The sequence below is a fragment of the Falco peregrinus genome, chromosome 11 (assembly GCF_023634155.1).
Source record: "Falco peregrinus isolate bFalPer1 chromosome 11, bFalPer1.pri, whole genome shotgun sequence".
In the NCBI taxonomy this organism is placed as follows: Eukaryota; Metazoa; Chordata; class Aves; order Falconiformes; family Falconidae; genus Falco; species Falco peregrinus.
The window spans coordinates 19,750,737-19,769,911 of record NC_073731.1 but is presented as its reverse complement, the minus strand read 5'-3'; the positions used below and the strand labels follow the sequence as shown (position 1 = coordinate 19,769,911).

Sequence of the window (19,175 nt, the reverse complement as noted above, 5' to 3'; positions counted from 1 at the left end):
TCAACTGACTGAAGAAACCACTCAATTTTTCATACTGATTCAGATCCTGAGGTTTTGTCTGCTCTGAATCACAAGCAGAGAACTGTGCTGTATCCTAACAACACAAACCAAATTTTAAGTTCAGACTGTAAATTACCATAGATACACCTAGAACTGATGAAAGTTTTGCTAGTGAAGTCACTACAGGACTGGTTTTTAATTATATATCTGTATGTCCACTGACAAGAAAGCTTTTATGGGAATTAAAATTTCATTGATAATTAGAAGTAGATTAATTGGTTTGGATACTGCTGTCTCTTCATATATTCGGAATGCCCTGCTTTCAGAGGGACTTGCTCTACTGTTGGCTGAACCAGAAACCATAAATAAATCAAGAATAAGTCTGGACTTTAGATATTTTTAGGAGTGGTGGTGTTTCTTTTAAAGCAATTGGAGCTTGATTGATTCCATTTATAGCTTTCCTCTATGAGTGAGCTGCTATCAAGGGGTTTCTTTCAAGATGTTTTTCTTCAATTTTATTCCATTTCTCTCTAAAAAGGTGAGGTGCTAGTTCAGGCTTATGTAGAGATGAGCCTGAGAGTGCTTCAGCTGGCACTTTTAAACTGAGGAGATGCTGGAGTTTCAGCCAGGAGGAGGCTGAAACCCAGACCTCTGCATAGGTCAGCTCAAACCTTGTTAAAATATTTTTTTCAGTGAAACATCATGCGAAACTGGTGGTAGCTTGTTATATGTTACAAGTGTCATGCTGGTTGTTGAATTATACTTCTGAAGAGAAAAAAAGGAGAGCTGCTGAGGGAATAAATCCAAAGCATTATTTCTGTCTCAGTTGGGTATATCTCCAGAAGGAACATATTACCAGCTTACTCATATCTCAGTCAAACTTTGTTTGATGGATTATTTTTTTTAATTTTTTTTTTAACACAAGTCTCACTGACAGTTACAGGAGCTGCTAGCTAAAACTTCTGTAACTAAAAATGTCGGGTATTTTCCTCATGTGTAAGACATTACTGAGAATTTGAGCTTCTTATTGTCCGTGAGAACTGAAAACTGGAAAAATGGAGCCATCCCCCATGCTGAAAGCCTGCCATATAATTTGTTGACTGCTTTTTGCTTATAGCAAGAGTTAGGCCAAGGGCATCTCAAATTTTTGTTGTTTTGACTTAGCAGCTAATCCAAGAGGAGTGTCCATTCAGGAGAAAAAGGTGCATTGAGCTCTGAGCAAAGTAACTATGTTTACGTGCTTTATTTTTTATGTCTTGAAAAAAACTTTTTTCAGCTTTAATGGAAATGTCTCATGCCTTTTGGCCTTTTTACAGCTTTTGAATAAATTACAAGGAAAGAACTTCTGTACTGGATTTATCAATAACAATTTCTCAGAGTTCTGTGTTAAAAAAAAAGAAAAGCATCAAGATGTACCACAGCTTCTGATTGATTATCAGGTTTGTTCTTTAGCTCTAATCTTCTCAAAAATATTAACAGTATAAATCTTTAATGTTCTTTTCTGCACTGATGTGATTGTTACTGATGTATAAGCTCTTAGCTCAAACTGGTGAAGGATGCCTATTGGAAATCACTGTATTGAACAATGATAGTATGTGTAAGATAGTATTTTTTTTATTACAGCAGCATCTAGAGGCTTCATCTGAAATTATATTTCCTCTGCTCAGTACTGTATGAACACACAGTGAGAGACAGTAGCTGCACTTACCTACATCCCCCCGCACATAAAAAAAAAAACCAAAAAAACCCAACCAAACTAACAAAAATCAAACCAGCAACACCCAAACGTCACACAGGTGACATGTTCCAATTAAAATAAGCTCATTTAAAAAAAAATATTAAAAAATAAACACATTCTGATGGTGCATATAAAGAAAAGTAAGATGTTGGGGATGACAACATTTTGTTTGTAAGAAACGGAGATCTTTCTGAGACTTAAATTTCCTTGTCCATCAAAGAGCCAATGCCAAAAGCTGGTTCAGCTGCAAAGTCTTTCAGGCAGGGTTTCTGACTGGTTTACCATTTCCTAATTGCAAGGGCTTGTAAGGTTGTTATCCTATACAACATTTCTGTGAACTTTTATTTTTGGTGACAATGACTTAGCTATTTTTAAGAAAAGTGATATTTAGGAAAATAAAAAAAAAGATGTGCAAAAAACCATCTTTCCTTGATTTTATGATTTGAGTAAGATATTTGTTATTGATTGAGACAGCAGGCAGTGACATTTTTATAGTTACTATCAAGCTGAGAAATGGGATAATGAAAAATCATTTCCACATTAGAACTTTTGTCTCTATTGGAGTAATTCATAAAAAGACATTTTAAGACATTTGGGAATGAATATGCAGATTAAAGACAACTGGTTCTAAAAATTTCTTAGAGGAGCTAAAATTTTAATTTGTGGCAAGAGGCATGGAATACAAGTTATGGATGTGACCGAAGGATGGCATTCAAGTTTGTCATGGAGTTATAAGAGTATCATAGCTGGGTGTTATGGCTGTTCATGTGTGCGCATGAAGTGCACCTGAGCCATAAATTTCCTGGTTGGTGCAGGATGTCCCCCCATCAGTCATCTGCACAGATGAGACAACAGACTGATCTGAAACAGCAAACCTAGGTGAGCAATGGGATTGACTGAACTGGTGGTGTGGTCAGCTGGCTCAGTATTGGATCAGATGTGTGCATGTATGTGCTTAATAGAAGGTCAGTCTGCTGAAATTTAGACAAAATATGTAAATATCTATGATGAAAAAACAAGAAAGAATTTGAAAACCAGAGACTGTTACAAATAGTTAACAAAGCATGGCCCTGGGAGAGGTAATAGACACCATAAATAGATCAAACTGGGGCATAACAAAATAAGCTCAAAGAGAATCAAATGGTTAATGAGAGCAAACAGAAAATTAATTGAACTATGTGTGAATTATTTTAATCAGCATACTAAAAGATCCACCCTCGATCAAAGCAAGCCCCCTACTAACAAAGCCCCCTCCCCACAGAACATGTGGGTGGGAAAAAAAAAGAATTCTGTACCTTTAAATGGAGGCAAGGACTTTAAGAACCAAAGAGAATTAAATGTGACTAAATGTGATTGTAAATGGTTCTTCAAAGCATCTAAAATGGTTTACTGTGTTTTAAGAGGTGTGCTAGCTTTGTGGGTTTACCACCTAGCACCCATCTCTGCGCAGACACGCAATAAGTATGTTGGCTCTTTGCACGCCTGGTCGAGACAACGGTGGCCTTCAAAACAGCATTTGGCCAACTGCTGCAGGAACTGTCCGGGTGGGAATCTAAGGCTGTCCTGGAGATCCCACATGTGTGGGGTACAACATAATGCTGTGCTTATGCTGATTTGCAATTTTCCATGTGTCAATTAAGAGCCTGGCAATGTCACGAAAACTTTCCAATTAGTTCCTGCAGCAGAACTGACCAAGTTGCACCTAAACCACTCACAAATAGTCCATAGAAACTGTTCCTGCAGGTGCAGAAATGGTCACATAGTGTAGTCTTTTGTATCTAGTTAAGACAAGTGGGTGGTATTTTGCAGATAATTTATGTGAATCAATTGCAATGGATCATGCATGTGCTGGATGTTCATGTACAGCTGTGGACCAACAGGACTGTAAGATTTCAGTGAAACAAGATTCCCAGTGAAGGTGTTGTTGCAAGTATCCTTGCAATAGAGACTTTGGTTGTCATATGGAAAGCAACCATCGTGTTTGATCCTAAAGGTACTAATAAACTAGTTTTCTTTTAAGTCATTCTCTCTATGTCCTATGTCTCTGTCCAACAGACTTGCGTTGGAGTTACGAGTGGAATATCTGCTTCAGTGTGGAAGATGCAATCAGTACCCACAAGCAGAGGCAAAATAAAAAATAAGGCAAGACAGCATGGAAATAAAATGTTAAATGGATTTAAATAGATCCTACATGAACTAAAAGTATCTGTCTTTCTCTAGGTACCCTTATTTGCCAAGAGTAGATCACAGTGTGTAGTTATAGCTAAAGGAGTACAAGTAGGTATAGAGTGTATAGACTCAACTTGCAAAAAAATCTCATTCTGCAGTCAGAAATGAAATTTTGTTACTATAAGACTTGAATAGCACGCAAGGATAGAGATAATGAGATTTCACACTGTATGCTTACCTGACAGATCATTATGGTGGCATCACATGAAAAACTGTTGATAATCATGTATATGGTTAGTTTTATTGTGGTTGGGGTAATGGAAGGAATTACTTCCCAAAGTAACTTTAATTTACATAATCAGAAAGAAAAACAGAAACTTAGTCATTTTATGTGATGATCATTGCTGTTCAACCCGATGTTGTTATAATTTGATATTTGATAAATGTGGTAATTGTTCTAATTCTATAATTAATTTGCATTACCTGGATTTGGTTTTCCAGTTTGATATTGTCTTGAATTGAAAAACCTGGAATAATAAACATTTAAACACCAGTAAAAAGTCATGTTCATGTTCTGTAGGTTAACAAAGAACAGGCAGTAATGCTGGCCATTAAGCTTTGTGTTGATGTGCCACATCCTCAGCTACTATCACATGTATTCACAATATATATACACGCATACATATGTGTGCATATATATGTTACACACACATATATATAATAAAATAGGGCCGTACCTATTTTATTGACAGGGTTTTTCTTAAAGTCCACCAAAATTCATGTCACTAAACAATTTCCTTGTTCACTTTAATCGATCTGTTAAACAGTTGCTGTTTGTTGATGACATTCACATATTTCCTAGAAAGCAGCTGTCTTCCAAATATGCCACAGTCCTATTATTCATGAATAATATCGATTAAAAGTACTTAGATTAAAGCAAAAGAAGCCCTAAGGCAATTAATTGGATTATGTTAACCTTGCATCAACCAGTGGTAATTCCTCATTCAATTCTTTTTGCACTTAGCAGCATTGTGCTTTTACTTGTTCAAAAAGTATGTTCCAGGTAGATGTGAGGAGCACCTGATTTTTATATTTTTTTAAAATCTGATTTAATGAGTTTGGGGTATACAAGATATGATTAAAAATTCCTAGAGCACCAATTAACTTTTAACAAGTCTGTGTAAAATGCAGCATAAATAGAAAATTCACTATGTAAGTCACAGACTGATGAAGATCTATTAGACCATTTTAACTCTTCTTTTAAAATTTACACAGAAAAAAGCTTACTCTTGAATTATTGGTAGAAGTTGAGTGCCAAGATCTTCACAGTGAAACCATTTTTCAAAGAGGACATTAGTTGATTCTCCAACATAGTACCTGACAAAGTAAAAACATTAGTCAATCCTTTTATTAAGTGATCAGGCAGTTTCAGTCTTTTCAAGAAAACAGCTATTTGATGTGTGAGAGCGTGTTATTCTCAAGCCTGGTGTACTTGACTCTGAAGAATGGTTATTTAGGGAAGCTTTCTGTTTCCTTGGTTAGCTGACTTGGGGGGGGGGGGGGGGGGGGGAGCCTCAAACTTCTATGGAGGACCTTGTAGTCCTGTTGATCAGCCACAGATTAAGTCACCAAATTCCTTTACCAACTCTCCAGATTTAATACTGGGAATGATTGCTGCCATAGTCCCTTGGGACCAAGAACTTGCACTTTGGACGTAGTTATTGCAAAAATAACTGGACCCAAATACCATTTCCAGTAACTGCTTCCATGCAACTGTGAGATAAATGCTCTATTTCAGAGAGTCAACTTGCTTATTGCCCATGCATGGACTGATAAGAAATCAAGGTGGTTTATGGACTCATTTTGCAAAAAATAGATGGTTGTCAGCTGTGTAAATCTGGGAAGTGTTGTTTAGCCACCATTCTGAAGAGGAACTTAGCATTTCTCTTGTGTTACTTTATGTCTTAACAAATAAATTGTGCTGAGATCAACAGGTCAAGGTTGCTGTAATCTGTGGAATAGCAAATACAAAATTTACCTACAGATTTTAAAAAGAGTTTGTGTACTGGTAAGGGAGTGATGCTCCAGTTCAGGCACTTATATCGTGACTCATAGGTTGCATAGGATGTGAATAGGTCCTGTACGTCCTTTGAGTTAGTCACTGGCATGTGTGTTTGAAGAGGGAAACAAGGAGTATATAATTATACTGTGCATATTTGTGTATTTGTGTCTGTCTTACGTATCTATATATGTATTGTCCAGAAACTTTCTAAGAGCTCTTTGGCTCCTCGAGTTTTGCAAATACAGGCTACTCAGAATACAATAGCATTACTAATGGCTCCAATAAGGAAAAAGCTGTGCTGCAAGCACAGATTTTGAACACAGAGAATCTACAGAGAAGGGAGATGCTACAGATGTCTCAGCTGGGAAAAGGCTTTGTACTTGGCAAGGACTTTGCATCTTACTAAGGGTAAAGAATTCAACCACACAACTAACATCAAACTTAGTTGTTTCTGTCCTTGTTTGCCATAGGATTAACATTAGCTAGTGCATTTTTCTTATAGTACAAACCGTGTAATCATTACTTGGGCTGGAACACTGAGTCAGGTTACTTATTCTTCACTTGTACAGTAATCGGTATGCTGGGGGCTCTGATTTATGACTCTATGACCGAGTCTTACAGGCATGATTAATAATGGAACAGTAACATAATAGTAGACCTTGAGTCAGCATACTTCGAAGTTCATTATGACTGCCTCTTGTACAGTCTTTGCTGCAGGTGGCTAGGAGTGAAAAATGTTTGAGAAGATGAGAGGTTCTGGTTGTAAATCCCCACCTCTCCCAGGAGCACACAGAAAGACAACGTAGGTTCAAAAGTATGACATGATTGTTCACTTGCAAAACTTCAGGTTCATCACATCTGTGTGAAAACCTCTGAGTAAATTATTTTCAGGCACCTGATGAGATATTTTCAATTAAGACTATGCTTTGTTAATCCAATTATTTTTTCCCACCTGCAAACCATATGGTAGCTTTTAGTTTCATTTCTCCACAGAGGCATGACTATATTGATAGAGTGCCACTCTCTAGATCTACTTGGGATTCCTAAAAAGGCATTCAGCATCTTTTTAACTCTTACCATTCACAGACTTCATGTACAAGGTAGGTTATTTTACTTAAAGTTACCTAAAGCTAATTATGTTGCTTTATTACAAATAAACATTGTTATCTGAATCACTGGGTAATTGTTTCTGGATCAAAATATCATTTTAATAACGTAAGTGCTCACAATTCACAGACCTGTAATGAAAGGAAAAAAGAGGCAAGTGCCAAAAGATGAACAGTGCTTTAAAGGAACTGGATTTGTCTTTAGCTTGGAATTCCAATCACATGTTTTTCTGAATGGTCCCTTTCTTAGTTTCTTATTTCTTTCTTTAGTTTTGTTTTTTTTTGTTTTGTTTGAATGAAAAAGTGTATCTTCCTAGCTCTGCATATTTGCAATCTTCCTGCTGTGACACCACCTATGTTGCATTCAAAGCTGTAGGCAAAAGAACAGTATGTTACAGATATTACCTCCATTTTAAATCTTTATAAAGTGCATGAACAGCTGTACACTCTCCTTGGTCAGTTGTATCTAGTTAATATCAAAACAGCTTTTCTAACTTGGCTAATGTTACTGCTGTGACTTGCTGCCTTAGACTTATGAATTCTGTATGACCACAGGACAAGGCTGAGTCCTGCTTCCACTAGAATACAAAGAAAACATCTCGTTTCTTTGAAGATGTTGTTCTCAAAAGGCAATAAAAGCTGGGCAGAGGTGTGTACGATGTAGAGGGGCTAGTGTTAAGAAAACTGACTTTTGTTTCCAGCTTCCCACACATCTGCCAAGAAAGCTCTTCTTCATCTCTCTGCTTTCAGTGCTTACAAAGCAATTAAAGTTCTGCTTGCCAGAATTGATAATTTATTTTTTTTCAATTTGGATTGTTACAGAGCTCTGAGATTTTAAAACTTAAGGTGATAGTAGTAGGCAATACATAAGCAGATGGTTATAACTACAACATGCAGTTAAGACATTTCAACATGTTCCTTAACTAAATCAAATGTTAAATGAGATCTCTGGTTATGTGTATATAGATAAATAGATGTGTGGAATAATATTAGTACAAAATTGCCAGGGGGAATCTGATATCAGGAAAGTACAGTACAGTATTGTATTTACATGAGAAATTAGTTTATATTACAAATCCTAACAGATTAGCCAGCAGTTTATACTTCACCTGAGCCCATCAATTTCTGTCTTTAATCTTTCCCTCTCAATCACAAGACCCACAGTGTCTGTGTATCTCTGAGGAGAATGAGGTATCCTAGCAGGTAGGAGGAACATCTGTTCAAAGGAATGAGAAAGCATCAGTATCAGGAAGTCTCTGTTCTTTGTGTTGCCCTTCCCCTGCCCCCCAGCCTGCAAAATCCTTGCCCCACTCTTCCCCTGCTCTTTGTTGATCCTGTGTTGGTCCTTTGCAGCTGCACGCACTTTGGTACCAACAGCTTAGCAGACACTGTTGCTTGCTTTTTCAGTGAATGACCACTGACTGCCATCAGCACCGCCTCTGTGGCATTCAGGTGGTCTCCTCCCAGTTTGATCGTCATTGCTAGACACAATGAAATGAAAAGCTAAACAGTTAAGTCACCCGGAATTTATACAGGTACTGCAATTTCTCAGTAGCAGAAATGGAAATAAAAAGCAAGGTTGTTGTCAGCTCACGAAAACGTGTGAACTAATCAACCATGTGCATCCCTGCAACACAGGAAGCACCTGTGATTGCATGATGAGGAGTGTTATTCTCTCCAGAAATAATAAATGAGGAGCTACTTACTCATGCAAATGATGAAGTGAATAAGCATTTGGTTAGAAGCCTATTACTGAAGTTTGAGAACAACCCTTTTACTAGCACCTGTCTGACTGTGTAGGAAGGTGGTAAGCCTATACTGTTCTTCAGCAGTACAGATTCCTTATTCAAGTTTGGGCAAGTCATTACAATTTCTCTGTCTGCAAAACAGAGCTAATGAAGCAGTGCTTCACCCAGACTAGTGTCAGTCTTCCCACTAAGGATATTGTGTGCTCCTTTTCATTAATGCTTCTGGTACACGCCAAGATCTCAGCTGGATGTACGTCTCCATTGTGACCAGAATCTCCCTGTCTTTAGGTTTGAAAACATAGATCCATTTCTTCATTGAAAATGTTGTAATACTTTTAATGACATCAAGCTATATGGTCTAATGTATATCTTCCTTTTTAGCGGCTGGCCCTACTAGATCTAATAATCCATTCAAAGACAGTGCAGTTCAGGCTTGTGACAATAATGAGTAGCAGTTGTAGCACATTTAATAACTTGTAGTGACACCAAGTAAAATACCCAGTCACACTCTCGTAAGAGCACTGCAATCTATACTTCAGCAAGTCCACTACTATCAGGGAAAATAACTGAGTGCAGCGGGATACATTTTATCCATAAATTGCTCTTTTAAAACTGTTCTTATATTGTGATGGCTGTGAAGGGTAGCTGTGAGGACTAAAGAAGGCTGAAAATAGCTGAATCTCTTAACTTTTGAAGTTCTAGGCAGTTTGCTTAATGGCGAGTTTGGGTGGGTGGGCAGTACGTACCTGACAATGTGTAAATAAAAGAATGACCCACCTGAATTCACATGGCAGATTCCATGCCATGCGGGGGAGTAAGAACTCCTCTCAGTATATTCCTGACTGTCTGAATGGGTATCCCAAGTGCTCACAGATACTTTTATCTGTTATTGAAATCATGAAATGTTGAACACTCTGTATTGTAGTTTGCTGTAATTACATGGACTTTGCTATATTGCATCCAGTTTTGTGTTGTTGGGTTTTTTGGTGTTTTTTTTTAATCCTGATGCCATTTCTTGCACAGCAGGGATACATTGATTTTTAAATACTTCATAGAATATTCATTTAATATACATACATACTACAACACAAAACCAACCCTATTTTACCTCCCCTTCTCGGATGACAATGTCTTTTTGTTTCCCGTTTTCAATTATCTTCAAACACATATCTCCTTTAACCTGGTAAAAAAGCTGAAGGAATAGGAAAATAACATTAAGGTGACTACTCCAAAACATTCTTTACTTTGTATTCTATATATAAAGAATACATGTATAAATACATTCAATCTGTAATTGCAAATATTTACAGATATTTTTTTCTAACAATAAACAACAGGCTTCCAATTTTTGCTTGCATTTTGGAAAGGTTACTAAATATGTATTATTTCCATTATCTTACATACATTTGACAGTCTAAGAGCCTGTAACTGCTTATAGGGCTATTCTGTGAACCCAATGGAATTCCATTGCTCTGTCTTTACTCCTGGGGATTACTCTTTGTAGAGCTGGGATGTTATGGTTCAGATATCCGTGAATTACACTATATATAAAGCTTCATTTTACATGTATCAGGTCTTCACTATTACATCCAGTCAAATTAAATGTCACTTTTCCAAATAAGCTCCAAATATGCATGCACAGGTTTTTTGGATGTGTTTTTTCATTTTGTAATGGAGCTTTCTCATGTGGGAATAATTGCCAATTTGGAAGCTGTACTGCTTTATTTCTGTGGATACTCTCAAAGCCCAGCAACAGCTGCTCCTCTTCCTACTGTGTGTGTAAAAGGATTACATTCGAGGCATGTATAAGGACAGAACCACTGAACTCATAATTCTGTCTTCAGTGACCTTTCCACAGCTTTGTCTTCAGAGCAGCTTTGTAGGGGCTCTGAGGTGCTCAGACCTAGCTTCTTGTTTCACGGCAGAACTGTGCTGTGAGCTGTAAGCAGGTCTCTCTTTGACCTGGAATAATGGGCATGGTTTTCCTCATTTTATATAATACAGAACCATAATACTTCAAAAAGTCAACTTTACTTTTCTGCCACTCTGCCAAGCTTCTCTATACTTTCCGTGATCTGGTTGCCCTATCTAGAAATCAAACAGATGAATTCATATAATTGCTAGTGCAGCTGAAATTGTCTGAAATCTCATTACAATTTAGAACTAGAATTAAAATAATTTTATTTACAGTAATTCACTAAAATTTTAGCAAAACAAAAAATAAATAGGGGAAAGAAGAAACCACCAAAGTATATAACCCCCCTATTTCTAACATTAGAAAAGCTTAATCGTTTTTTTTTTAATTGGGATTATTTCTGAGAGTGTTGAAATATTAATACATTCCGCTGAGAATTCAAGAATCGCCTCTATGAACATAAAGAATAAATATGCTCCCAAGGGAATGACACAGTAGGGAGAACTGAAGTTATATTGGAAAAGAGCTCATGCTGAGAGCTCTTACACAACTGAAAGTCCACCTTGTGCCAGGGGCATCACCACGGGTAAATTATAACTCTCCTAGATGGCCACAGCGCCAGGCTACTTATCCTCCTTGCACTCATCTCCCCATGTTCTTTTCCTGTCATTTGCTTTGGCGTTACTGAATGACCGTATGAAATGCTATAGCAACCCTCATTACAGAGCACATCTGGCAGGGCTAACTGCTCATTGTACAACATAGTGATTTGAGTGGGGAAATGGTCTCTCCTTCATTTCAAAAAAAAGACTTATTTAAGACCATAAGATCCTGATGGATTATCACACAAGCCATTGGTAATACGGAACTGGTAATGCTGAAATTGAAAGATGCTTTTTGAAACGTTGAGCTTTGGAGTCTGTCTTCCCTATAGCTGCTGAGGGAGTTGTTACTGAACACTTGCACAGGTCATGTAGATGAGGGAAAGGACAAGAGAGGCAGGGTTTTATTATCCTTGTGACCATGGATCACAGAGCTAAGCAAACTTTCTGGTAATGAAAGACTGGAGAAGGGAAAGGAGCCGTCCAGTTCAGTAGTCGAGCATCACCGTCATCAGGAAAGATTCTGAACACTAGATTTTGAATTAAAAGAATTGTTTTGCAATGGGAAAAGAGAAATGAAGTGGGTTGCACATTACCAATAAAAGTGGTTTTCTGACTGAATTTAAATAGTACCTTTCACTGCAAATTATGGTCTGTTCTTTAAAACTTTTTTTTGAGAAATATCTGAGTCCTTCAGTCTTCCGTAAATCATCTGACATAACTGTGATTAATACAAATGCTAATAATTACTGAATCTACTGCTGTGTTTATGTTGTACCCTGAACTTTTATCAAGAAAACTGTCAACTGTTTAATATCTCAGTGAGTTACAGTCCATGCCCAATACGGTATCATAGTCTCTTTTTGCTGGAATGTTTTTTCTAAATGCTGACTGAGCTTTGCCTCCCAGGCAAATCTAACCTTTTCCTAAGCACCTCCTGGAAAAATCAAGGCCTAACTAAAGAAGTACTGGGGAGGTGGGGGTGTGTGGTGTGCATACATGTATGTATGTATACACAAATCTGTATGCATATATATATAGCTAGTAAGTCAGTACAGTTCATGCCACCTGAAAATATGAGCTTTTCTAATTGGTCTGTTTATACTGGGATAATCTGGTATCCATTCTCCACCATAGTACTGAAAACTGAGAAAATGTGCAACATTTTCAATCTATTAGCACCTTATTAATGACAAGGCATCTTGTTACATATGATATATCTATATACACACATATATTTATCCTTGTAGAAAAGCCTATATTTGTACGTTACTACTGCATAATGGGTCAAAATGGACATGGATTTGTCTTTCTGAGTGAATATATGGATCAAGAAAGAAACAAAGATTGTTCACTAGTCTTTTTATCCCTTTTGTTGCTAAATGTGCTTATTTGCTTATTATTATACCTTCTTTTCTTCCTTCCATTTCCCAGACTTTTGCCTTTTGTTTTGCTTTCTTTTTTACTATGTGGCACTTCTTGTTATGATTATACTAAAAACACATCCTCTTATTAATTCTCACTTAACTCTAGATGTTATGAGCCACCTAGAAGTCATTCTTTACCCTAAGCCTAAGCATAATATGTTTTCATGACATTGCTCAATATGATCATTAAAACTGCAGTTATACCTATGAAAACTAACCTGAAAGCACCTTAAGATTGAAAGTTTGGTTTTAAAATTTTCCTTAAACTCTACTTACTATAGGAAAATTGCATCCTCCTTCCTTAGTCTGCTTCACCCTTCTTGATCATGCTTCAAACCTGATAGTATTTTGTTAAGCCGCACTGAAAGGCAGCATAACTACTGCTGAATCTTAGTCAAGTCTGTAAAGGGGTATTTCAGTCATTTACAAAGACTCATAAAATAAATTATGCCAGCATTTCTGGAGACAATAGGTGGAGGTGCAAAGAGGTGGGAGCTCACTGTTGCCTTTAGTGGAAGCATAGCTGAAGCTGTTTGTCTTGGTAGAAATTAATTTCAACCATGTAGTAGAAAGTGTGGATATCACCTTAAAAATAGAACTATTATCCCCACCACATTAACATGGTGAGAATTGTATTGTTCCTTCATCCAGGTATGTGTATCCTAGCAGAGTAAAGGAAGCATGTAGTAGGGGAAGAACACAGTATTTATAGTTGATTTGTATAGGCCAATAAAAAAGCAAGTCTATTTTATCTTATGTACAGCAATGTATACAATTAAATTTAGATCCACCCTGGCTATCAACCTCTGCCTAGATGTAGGAGCCCAGAGCTCTGTGAGGGCTTTTCTAGCTGAGAGCTTATTCACAGACCTCTAAAGATACCTGCAATTTGCAGTGTACTTTGCGTACTGACTGATTCTGAAAGCGTAATTTGGAATTGTCCAGCCACTTCTGGAATTAGGCTCTGACTTGGCATATCCTGGCTTGTGTTCCTTGTCAGACTGCTAGGTGCTAAATTAATTTGCAGAGCAAATCGAATTCTGATGTGGGAGTAGAGCCTAGGTGCTCTCCAGAGGTCGGTGGCGACTGATCTCTTTAAGCACAGAAAAACTATTTTCTCCCTCTCTCATCACAAGGTTTTTTAGCCATCAGAAGTCTGGAAGGCAAACAGATAAGGAAGGTAGAGAAAACACTGTTGTGGGGTTTGGGTTTCAGTTTTTTCTCTGCTCAGTTACCGGTCATCTGTGAAACAACTTCAATACTAGCAAAAACTCACCCCAAGTCTATGCAGCAAACTTACTTCTGAAGCCACAATATCTTTCTGATGCAAAAGGACCATCACTCATTACTTTGTAATAGGTGCTTTGTTTCTTATTAAAATATTCAAAAAGTTTTCATCAGGTAAATATGGGGGGTTTAAAAAGTAAAGAAGCAAAACGCTTTCTCTTGCTTTGCTGCAACTCGTTCTCAGTTTTATTGGGGAGATAAGCACCGCCAAACTACCTACTGGGATGCTCACCTAGCCCCTCTTTTCCCCTCTTTCTTAGGCATCCAGTATCACCATGCAATGTAAAGGGAGAATTGAGCTGCCACGGGAGGGTTTCTCAAAAGCAAGCTGATTAGAGCAGCATGTGCTACAAGAAGGGGCCAGGCTTCATTTAAGCAGGTAATTTGTCAGAAACCGGAGCCAAGTCTTACTTGTAGTGTGTGTGTGAGGGGGACAAACAGAAATCAAAACTGAGGTTAGAAAACTCGGATGAGCTGTGGCAGATGTGACTCGAAATCTGTATCATGTTTCAGAGCTGTTCAGAGATGTTGCTGTATCTGTCAGACCATGTAAATATGCTAGAAGAAGCTGAAGAGATTGGCCAAGATGATCAAAGGAGAGGGAATTTCTGTTCTGAGAGTCCTCTTTAGGCCTGCAGTGTTAAGTGCTGTGATCTGTGGGGCTGTATCAGTACTCAGGTGGCTCCATCTATAGAAAACAACCTAGATGTTGAGTGCAAAACCAGGGTAAGATATACACAGCATGATGAGAAGCAGGGCTTTTAACAACCAAGCATAATATTGTGCCAATGCAAATGTGTTGCAGGTGGCAGATGAAAGGCTGATTTGAATTCCTCTGCATGGAACTGCACTCTTTTATGTACACTCAATGTCAGAATATAAATTCTTAAGAAATCAAAGTTAACTAGTTGAGATTCCTTGTGTTTAAGTGGTGAAGTGGGCAAAGAGACAGAAGCCTAACTGCTTTTGTGATCCTAGATTTACCTGTTAGCATATCTCACTTTCCCCCAAAGCAGCCTATGCAATTAGTAAAGAAAATCTGAAATTGCTTTACTACAGCTAAGCTTTGCTATGATTATAGTTTTTGCCTGTCACTAACTTCCTCCAAAATGTAGTCCCCTTCAGTCATCTTCTTCTCTTTATTTCTTTGGAAGTTTTATCATGAATTTTTTAAGGTAAGATTAGAACATCTTTTCCCCCCTCAGGCTTTGTAAGTAAGGAAAAATGCAATAAATGTACCATGATATCTGTGAGCTAAGTGCCGAAACTCTTCTTGTTACAAATGCTACTGTATGATGCAAAGTTCAAGAGACAAAGGTATATTGAGGACTGTTCCCTGGTACCTGGCATGCACCTGCTACCAAGTTACCTGCTACCAAGGTTGAGCATCACATCAGGGCCGCCACATACACTTTCAGTGGTCTCAGCAAGTTGACTACACAAGAACTGTAGTCGCTAGTCCGTGTAATCCAAAGCTTTCTTGGCAAATGAGGTACATTGGAAGAATTATTCGTACGAAAACCTCACAAAACTAGCTGTATAGCACAGACACTTTCTTTTTAGTGCATATTAAGAAAGTTTTGTCTGTATAGCTATATGGCTGCATTGTCACAGCAGGATTTTGCATGTTTCAACAGAAGATGCATTTCCCAAAGCAATTCAGTTTCATTTTGAGGAGGAGTCTGATTTAGAGGCAGAAAACACCTGAGTCAATGTTTGTTGACTCTCTCTCTGTTCTGATGGAGAAAGGAGCACAGGGGAACTTAACACTTACAAATAGGAAAAAGAATGAATATGACATAGTGGTAAAGTCAAGCCAAAGAATGTGAATGTTTTATCTCTTGCAAGGTGCAGCTTGCTCCATGTAAAACCTGTCCAACTGAAAACAATGTCTCGGGTATCTCTTCTGTGCAGAGGGATGGCAAATAAGTAGTGCACAGAAAATTAAGAAAGAAGTTAAGTAGTACAGAGAAAACGAAGAAGGAAGAACATGTTGAGTTACATATTTAGAAAACTCCTGCTTGTTGAGAGGAGGAAAAATAGTGTGTGAGAGTAGCTGTCATTTCAGCCTAAATTACTTGTTCAGGAGACAATCCTAAAAGGCTTTGAAGAGCATCCAAATCAAGCCTCTGTTTTTCTCATAATTATCCAGCCAGGGTGATCTTCCCGATACACCTGCACGTTAACAGCACCAGCAGAGAACAGCTTGGGAGCAGGAGGATGCTCCAAAGCCCTTATTGCTGCACATGAACCCTTCACTGCTATGAACTGCAGGCTGACAAGTGCAAGTTATGCCACAGGGCATGCTACAAGCTGTGTGATAACAGGCATAAAATAATGAATGAACAGTTATAAACAATCCTAAATTTAACTTCCTTTTCTAAACCAACCCTTCTTTGCTATCAGAATATTAGCAGAATAACATCAGCTAAATTTGCGTAAAAAATTTGTGGGGTTTTGCATTCATGATTTGGCCTGCTAACAGCATGCCTATATAATTTGTCTTTTGAATTATCACTCAGAACTATAAATGACCTTTTGTCTGCCAAAATAATGAGCCGAACATGGTTTTGAATGTTTTTTTAATCTCAAGCCTAATTTAGGAGTATGCCCTTTTATGAGGTTACTCTCTGCCTCACAGTTCTTCTCTAATGAAAAACATGGATCTAAATTAGATCACATGAAGGTGCAAATGTGTCTGACAAAAAGCCGTACCTGGCTATCACTACATTGTACCTCCAGAAAAGTGGACAAAATTGGCCCATATGTGCAACCGATACGTAACTGATAACGCTTCTGATGGGTATGTTTCCAGTTTTCCTGTCTGACAGGAATTTTATGTTTCCATTATTTGGTTGATGAGTAATTGTGGAAAATTTTTTATGTAAATGAGGATGTATTGATACCTAAAAAGTCTTGTTTCCAGTTGAATTAGCAATATTTTACTATACTGTTGCATACTGATCTAAATTGTGTCTTTATAGATACGGCTAACTATTTATACTGTTGGGAAGTCATACAATAGGTTTAGGTTTACTAATGGTAGGCCAGATTATTTTTGAACACAGAAATATCTTGCAAAATAATAATAAAAAAAGAGGTAAATTATATTACTCTACCTTTCATTTTAAGGGAAGGGGAGGATAAGATAGATTATTTTTTTTTTTAATGAAACTGTACAGGAATGGGTGAGGGACCAAGGATAATCTGGTATGAACTCAGAGATGCAGGGAGAGGCAAGATTGTAAAGAAAGCTAAAAAAAAATACCATATGTTTAATATTGTAGTGGAAATCATCATACCAGTTAAATTAAGCTCATTTTTGTATGTTCTCCCTTAGTGTATAGCTCTAATGTATTCTTCAGAGCAAGAAAATTACTTGTATAAAACCAAAAAGGTTAAGTTACAGAAAAAATATTTGGAATCATTAACTTCCTTATATACCTTCATGTACCTTCATTTAATGCTTTGCCAAACCTTGATGTAGTTGACCTTGATAACAAAATTAACTCTTTTTTAATCTAACATACAACACTTAATATACCGTAACATCAGTGCACATCATCTTCTCAGTGCTTTCTGTGCAGTCATGCTACAGATGGGATTGCTTCTTCCCCAGGGACATAATGATGTTGACAAAACCACATTTTGTTTCTCTCAACTAAGTATCTCTGGAATTTCCTTGTAAATATATGATGGATGCTAAATCCTTCTGGTTAGCAACAGTCACTTTACACACACTGCCCTGAAACCTGGCTTACCTTCTTACCAGCCCAAACAACCTGACCTCATTGTCAAGGGTGTTGCCAGAGCTCCCCCTGCACAGCAGATGATGATGAGGGACATAATGGACCATGTTGGGTAACCTGGTAAGTGACGGACGTGCCTGTGCCCACCGCCACGGGTAGGCTGTGAGACCATGGTGGCAACCCAAAGCTGGCATGACTCAGTGATAACATCTGCTCTTTCAGAACGGTGCGGTTATGGTGACTACAACACCTGCTCAGCACAACTGTAACAGAAAATGAAGCCTATTGTGAAATGGCTGGGTTGGTTTTGTGAGAAATGATTCAATGGTAAGTAAACAGAATTTTTTGTTTATTTGTGAAAGGATTTATTAAACTTAACTCATTTCTGCCTTGAACTATGTAGATGCTTAGGCTTGGGTTTCCAAAGGTACTTAAAATCAGGTGGCCAAATTTTATTGGAATTATATGAAATTAAATTACTCTGCTGGGAAGCATGGGAAATTGTCTCCCACCCTGAAATTCTTACTGCCAGGCCTCTAGTGTCCCCTTTCCCTTAGGGTTCCTTCAGAGCCAGCTGCGATAGCTCTGACTCAGAGGAGTCCTCAGGCCAAGCAGACAGTTCCATCAAAAACTCAAAAAATAGGTTTCTACTCTTTTTTCCTATATTCTGTATTGGACACAATGGCTACTCACCACTCAAAGCAGTGGGGTGGCTTTCCTTTGGTACAGAAGATGCGCAGTAGAGGGCACAGCTTTGAATATTATTTAGAGACTCTGTTCCTTAACCTTCCAAACCTGAATGAAAGCTGAAAATGCTGACTACTTTCACAAAGTCCAGAAAAATACAATTTCAAGCCACTCAAAATATTTAGTTTTAATTTTTAAATTTCAAAGGTACTTTTGAAATTTTGAAATACAGATCAATCTTCTGCAACAAAATATCACTTTAAAAATATTGTTACCTTTCCAAAGTTTTGTTCCAAAATGTTGAAATGAGACATTTTGATGTGTCAGAACATTTTCTCTTGTTTCCTGTTGGAAATGAATTATAGCCAAACAGTTCTGATCTCATGAGCTTGTTTCAAAGGAGTGCACAGATGGTGTGTGGTTCTGGTGAATGATTCTGTTTAAGTCTTTGAACAGATCTAATAAATACAACATCACTGAGCCTGGCATTGTTAATCTGTAGCTGTAGCTTCAAAAGTAGCTGGATTTTAATCACTAAATCAATTAAAACAACAAAATATAAACAGCCTATAGGTTACCTCCTCGCCTTCTTCAATATGATAATCCTTCCTTTCATTTGGCCCTCCAACAAACATCACATTTAATTGATGGCGATGCCTAGGAAAGAAAGTGAGATTTTAAAGCT

At 37.6% G+C, this 19,175-nt stretch overlaps 1 protein-coding gene across 3 annotated transcripts in view; it reads right to left on the bottom strand.

The window, feature by feature from the left end:
• HAAO (3-hydroxyanthranilate 3,4-dioxygenase) overlaps nt 1-19,175 on the bottom strand; it is a 35,846-nt gene that overhangs the window by 12,352 nt on the left and 4,319 nt on the right. For all 3 annotated transcript variants that reach the window (XM_055816220.1, XM_055816219.1, XM_005238693.3), the window contains 5 exons: nt 19,069-19,147; nt 9,932-10,015; nt 8,185-8,291; nt 5,195-5,284; nt 4,391-4,434 (listed from right to left, as the gene is read on the bottom strand). In XM_055816220.1, the coding sequence (XP_055672195.1) occupies nt 4,391-4,434; nt 5,195-5,284; nt 8,185-8,291; nt 9,932-10,015; nt 19,069-19,147 (404 nt within the window). The remainder of the gene's footprint in view (nt 1-4,390; nt 4,435-5,194; nt 5,285-8,184; nt 8,292-9,931; nt 10,016-19,068; nt 19,148-19,175) is intronic.